The sequence below is a fragment of the Egretta garzetta genome, unplaced genomic scaffold (assembly GCF_000687185.1).
Source record: "Egretta garzetta isolate BGI_Z169 unplaced genomic scaffold, ASM68718v1 scaffold386, whole genome shotgun sequence".
NCBI lineage: Eukaryota > Metazoa > Chordata > Aves > Pelecaniformes > Ardeidae > Egretta > Egretta garzetta.
Window position 1 is genome coordinate 775,493 of NW_009260063.1, and position 6,341 is coordinate 781,833.

Consider the following 6,341-nt stretch of genomic DNA (forward strand, 5'->3'; position numbering starts at 1 on the left):
TAAGGTCTTCCAGAAGTTGGCATTAACCCAGTAAAGCCATATTGTAGTCTTGATCATATAATGGAAGTAAAAGCAATATTGCTGAAGTAAATACGGGGCCCTGATGGCTTCCTGGCTGTATACGTGGTATACTACTTCCCTTTATCTGCCTGCTCTGCTTGGCTCTGTAACAGGGAGACGTTACTTGCCCCTGAAGGTAATTGTGCTTTGCTAAAAAGAAAAAAAAAATTACATCTAATTCAAATAACTTTAATTTGCTATTCTTTGGTTGTAGGTGAAGTATTTTTGTCAATTCTAGTGTTGTTCAATGGTTCTGTGTTTTATAAAAACTTCTAGAATAAAGCTTACTAGTTAAATATTGACTCTTTTTTTTTTTTTAACTGCCACAGCTGCAAATACTATTTTTGACTTTCACTACATACAGTAGCTGAACCATAAATTGTCATTAGACAGCATTTATAAATTAAATTTATAGCTGAATATTGCATTATGGTTTCTAGGACCAATGAGATTAGATTTTCTTTTTCTTCTTCCGGGTATTCTTGAAACAAATATATTTCTCCCTCCTTCTCTTCCGTATATATTTTGTTCTGCTATTCAGTCAATTAACTTTTAGTAAGTTCTTTCTCATCTTGATAAGCTGGGTGTGCTTTATGTGTGTCCGTTATTATGATCCTATCTCCTTAACCACAGTATTTAATTATGTGCCAAGTAGTTGGAACAAAATAATAATCCTCTTATCAGAAGCCAGCATTTTGGCAGAAAAAAAGCTCTCTTGGGTAGCTGGGGTCAGAATAAAAAAATGAGTTTAAACATCAGTCTGGAGAACTTGATGTAGATTCTGTGCTTGATAGTGAGCCACCAGGGAGGCCGGAGTGCTAAGGTGGAGGCTGGTCGACCGCTCTGCTTCACGCCGTTTAGTCTTCGGGGCTTTGTTTCTGGATACAGCGGATTGCACTAACATAACCCTGAGGTGACAAACGTGTGCCTCAGCAAAGCACGGCAGGGACTGTTCTGCTAGGAGGCATTGCTGTGGTGAGCAGTGTAATGCTATTTGCGCTGGCGATTAGAAGGAAGGGATGCCTAGGGCTGGCTACGTCGCTAATAATTGACTTGAGGATTTCCGGCAGATTGAGAACATCCTCTGCCCCTAGGATCACAGTTACACAAAGAAATTGGTGGTGGAAAGAAAAGGCTTGCAATGCTGTGAACGCATTGAACCCTTAATCTTTGTCTTATTAAGCACCTTAGTACTGATTAGCTGACAGTATGTTGATTTAACTGAAATATTGAAATGAATATATCATAGCCTTGGTGATAGTTGGTTCCTAGACACTTTTAGTGATGTTTCTATATGAAATAGTGCACTGTCGCAATATTTTTTTACAAATATAAATGGGTTCTCCTGGAACTTCGAAATGCGCAGAAGCACATTTTTTGATTTAGGCTTACTGGCAGCTTTATTTTTAGGACCTAAATTCTGGGTGATGTTTCCTTTTTTTTTTTTTTTCTGCATTTACTGAGTAATATTTATGTAAAAGCTGTACATCTTCCGTAAGAAGATGTTATCTTTCTGAGTTATTTTCAGTTTTTCAGGCTACTAACAAAGATTATGTACTTATTTTGTATACTTGCCAGGTCTTATAGTATAATTTTATTTCATTTTTGATATGTGCTTTTGATACAGCAACATGATGTATTTATAGCATCAATGTAAAATGCTAACAATTAGAGAAGGACACTAATATGCTAATGTTAGACAACTCTTAAAATGCATTACCAAATGGAAGGCGTGATGTCCTATAGACTGTTCTGGCTCTTAGTCAGTTTTATAACAATCCCCCTCTTTTTTTTTCATTTGTTTTTAGCTGGCAACTTCTGGGGCAGAACCATGTCTGCTATCTCTAGTTCTACTGACCCATCCAGCTATGATGGATTTGGACCCTTTATGCCAGGTTTCGAAGTGATCCCATACAACGACCTACCAGCTCTTGAGGTATTTGACAATTTTTGTTCTCTTGTAAGAAATAAATTTGCAGTGTCTGTTTGGTAAATAGCAAGGCAGGAAAATGAGAAGTTTATCCTTTGAAACGTGTGCTTTGACATGACGATACATGTATCTAGATATGTATAAGAAATATATATGTTATGATTATGTATAGGAAATATGTCTGCTTTGGTTTTCATTTTCAGTTTTGCTTTAGGATGTAAAAGGAAAACCACACAATCTGTTTCATTTCCCATGTCACTAAGATGCTCAAGGTAGAAGAGGATAGCAGATAAATTGTAAGGGACTTCAGATCAGTAGCATACATTCCAAAGTCAGGGCTTGGAATTTCAAATTAATACCTTTACCTACTTTTCTCAGACATGCTGTGCATTCTTCAATGACCAGATGACTAGAATTCACTGTGATCACAAACAAGTCTTTCCAGTTTCACAGCCTCCTTAAAACCATGCTAGGCTGGTGTTTCAGTTAAGCTGCTGAAACACTTGTGGTTCTGCATTCCCTCAGGTTTTCTGAGATGAGAAACCTCATGTTTTTTAGGATCAGAGGAAATGGCCTCAAGTTGCACCAGGGGAGTTTTAGATTGGATATTAGGAAAAATTTCTTCACCGAAAGGGTTGTCAAGCATTGGAATGGGCTGCCCAGGGAAGTGGTGGAGTCCCCATCCCTGGAGGTATTTTGTAGATGTGGCACTTAAGGACACGGTTTAGTGGTGGAATGGCAGTGTTAGGTTAGCGGTTGGACTTGATGATCTTAAAGGTCTTCTCCAACGTAAATGATTCTATGATTCTTTGAGATGCATCCTATCAAGATGTTGGGGACCTTGATTAGTCTCAAATTTCCTGCCCTTGTAATGTGGATTTAGGTATTAAAGGGTAGATGGTGCTTGATGGCAGCCATAGGGTGGTGGACTTGGGGCCTGGGAGGCAAGATGGTTCCAGCCAAACACAGATGGTCCTGAAGTGCCTTGGCATTGCCAGTTTTCCGTCATCTGGGTACATCATCTCCATGAGTGACAGGTTGGTTAGTCCTCTGTGCCTTTTGGGTCTGCTTAGTACAAGTGAATTGTCTGTGGAGGTTGGAGGGTTTATGGGACGGAGATGCTTGCCTCCTAGGAGCTTGGTTAGGGGAAACAAAGGTCTCTGTGTATTATAGTTGCAGAGTGGAAAAGCTTACTCAGATTTGACCCTACCTAAGGCTGCCCACTGTGGAAGCCCTGTAAGTATTTAGTGGCTTTCAGCCAACTTTGCGAGGCTTTGAAGATGCTCTGGAGACCTGAAACTTAGATCCATGTCCATCAGACTGATAACTGAATTAGTTCTGTTTATGGGGCAATACTGAGAAAAGCTGTAGTAAATTTGTGCTGGTAATCTTTGTATCTCTTGAGTCTGGTGGACTTCTAAACTTTTTAGAACTTGATGGTGCAAGAATGTGGCTGTGGACTTTGCTTTAAGGTGACAAAATTGTTCTGGAGAGGCTCCATTCTTTTTTGTTTGAGGGAAGCATTGAGCAATTGTTTGTCTTGTATGGGGAAATACAAAATTGAGTGCATTTCTGAGGTAGTTTGTGAACTGATCAGATAGTCTGCTTGTCTGGGTTTGCAGTTTTTAAGGTGTGTAGATTCCCAAGCAAGCACACCACCTGACCTGTCAAGGCAAATAGGGACATAGGCTTCTTCTGTGTTGGAACCGAAATGGCGCTCAGGGAGAGCTGCCTGACATGAACACTGTTCTCATCATTTGAGGTAGAACACCAGGGTTAGAGCTGGGTTCTGCTACACGTATTCATCTCCATATTTTCTAAATTTGACCTGAGTAAAAGTTTTTTTTTCTTTTTGTCTTTCCTACCCATATGTCTATTTTTACAGCGGGCCCTTCAAGATCCCAATGTAGCAGCTTTCATGGTTGAACCAATTCAAGGCGAAGCAGGTGTGGTTGTTCCTGACAAAGGTTATCTCACCGGAGTGCGGGACCTCTGCACAAAACACAATGTAAGGAATTTGCTGTAACGAGGTGGCTTAACCATTACACACTGTGTTTACTGGCATATCTTGTAAGGTCATTCTCGTATGCAAGGTACAGGACTCCATATACTATTTAATAATTTCCCTTTCATTCAGTGGAATAGGGTAGGGATACTTCTTGTTATTTCCTGGCAATACCTTACCAGGAGGTACTTAGCAGGGCACGTTTTTCACTGTTTCTTACTGCTGTTGCTGATTTAAGTTTCTAATGAATCTTCTTGAAACTGCATTTATTTTAAATTAATTTAACTTTAAATTTCTTTCTCACATTATAAGTTTCTTGGGCCAGAAGCAAATTACTACAGTGGTTCTACCATGGCATATCAAGGAACCTTGTTGCTGGAGTGCATAAGTGCTACCACGAGTTAGTAACAGTAACGGGTTCTGTTAGTAACAGAATGAAACGTTGAAGAAAATGGTCACATGCTTATGAATGTTCTTGAGATCTCTGAAGAGCAGAGGTCTTACAGTTTTGTTATTTTGTTCAGCATTTTCTAATATTCCCTTTCATACCATATTCCTGAATCCTATTCTGAATATTATGACCTGTCTGAATTCTATTGAGAAATGCTTCATGTTGAAAATGGCGTTAGATCTGTAATTTCTATTCTCTGCTAGTAAAGACATGCTGAATTAGACTTGCCTTCAGTGTCTCTGGAAGGGTGGGAAGATGTGTTTGTGTGTATTTCCATGTCCTTCAGTTGTCTTTGGGTACTGCTGCTTCTCACAAGCAGGCTGCCATGCCTTCTTACTCCAGGCCCAGTTTGGTCAGCCTCTCCCACAGGCCCAGGCCACACACTTTGTAAGTGTAAAGAAAACAAAAAAAGTTCTGCTGATTTACAGCTTTTTAGTCCCTTGGTGTTGCCTGTCTGATTTAAAAATCAGTGGGCTCTGTTCCAACAGAGTTCTGACTCTTAATTTGCAAGTGCTACCCATAAATCCTTGTATACCTTCAGAGGAAGGTATTGACGTACAATTAATAAAGTTGTCTTCATTGTTGCTGTGATACTTACCTCTCAGAAAAAAAAAAAGAGTTATTTTACAAATAGTAGTACGTGACAATAGAGCAGCTTAGGAAAACAAGATCAAAAACTTGGATTTACATTCTCAGAATTATTTAGACTCATAGACATCAGACTGCAAGACCTGCAGAGTTGCTAAAACGGCGTTTTTCAGAAGATTCCAAAGGTCAGTGTATGAATGATACATGAATCCTAACTTTTTGGAAATCCCACTCGTTATATTGCAAATAGATTTTGGTTGCACAGTGCCCAACCCTATGTGGACTATGCCTTACGTAGAAAAGAATAGGCTAAAGATGTTGGAGAGAGAGGACAGTACGTTCGCTCGTTAGTAGTTTCACATTTAATGGAATATGTAAGCCTCCAGGAGGCTTAGAGGAGATAAGGGAGGTACCTTTGTGTACTTGGGGTAATGCAGCTGGAAGGTCTTTCGCTTACTGTGTGCAATTACGCTGTACTGTTCCAACTGAGTTAGGAATGGGAGTGAAAGGCATTCTCTGTTATGTGTGGATTTTTCTTCTTTTTGTCTCTGTAAAGGTTCTGTTCATTGCTGATGAAGTACAGACTGGTTTAGCCAGAACAGGGAAAATGCTAGCTGTTGACCATGAAAATGTGAGACCTGATCTAATTCTTCTTGGAAAGGCCCTTTCTGGTGGCTTATATCCTGTGAGTAACAAAGAAATATTGATTTGTTGAATAATGATTTTTAAGTAATTAACACTGAAAGTCTGCTAGTTGGAAGAACAATAAATCTAATGTTTGTTGTACTTAGAATCGATGTTTACAAGATTAACTATGATTTATGACACAGATAGTCCAACCTGTGAGAGATACATAGGAAAATAATGGAATATATAAGATTTCCTTTATAGCTGAAATGGCTATATAGTATCTTGAATTTTCTGTGTTGGTACTTGACTTGTTAGGGTGGCAAGTTATTAGATGCCATCTTGTTAGGCTGGTGATTTTTAGGTGTTTTGGCCCTTGCCAATTAATTGAATAGATTGGGTATATCTTGGTTTTTTTCAATTTGATATTATCCTGTCAGGAGAATAAGTGTCCAGTGGTCAGCTTTTCACTCTGGAAATCCTGGTTAGTCTTTTGTACTCTCTTTGGAGAGCAGTTTATCACAGTCTTGCTGTGATTAATTTCTAGGTGAATTCTGTAAAGGAAAAAAAAATACTAACGTATGTTAAAACATATATTATAAAACTATTTCTGAACAACTGGCATCACGTCACTTGTTTGGCATGCCCGCATGACTGATTTTATCCTCTTGGAGTGACTG

The 6,341-nt window shown here is 39.0% G+C and overlaps 1 protein-coding gene across 2 annotated transcripts in view; it reads left to right on the plus strand.

The window, feature by feature from the left end:
- OAT (ornithine aminotransferase) overlaps positions 1–6,341 on the plus strand; it is a 14,923-nt gene that overhangs the window by 5,218 nt on the left and 3,364 nt on the right. For both annotated transcript variants that reach the window (XM_035896580.1, XM_009641074.2), the window contains exons 5-7: positions 1,869–1,996; positions 3,876–3,998; positions 5,591–5,719. In XM_035896580.1, coding sequence (XP_035752473.1) covers positions 1,869–1,996; positions 3,876–3,998; positions 5,591–5,719 — 380 coding nt within the window. The remainder of the gene's footprint in view (positions 1–1,868; positions 1,997–3,875; positions 3,999–5,590; positions 5,720–6,341) is intronic.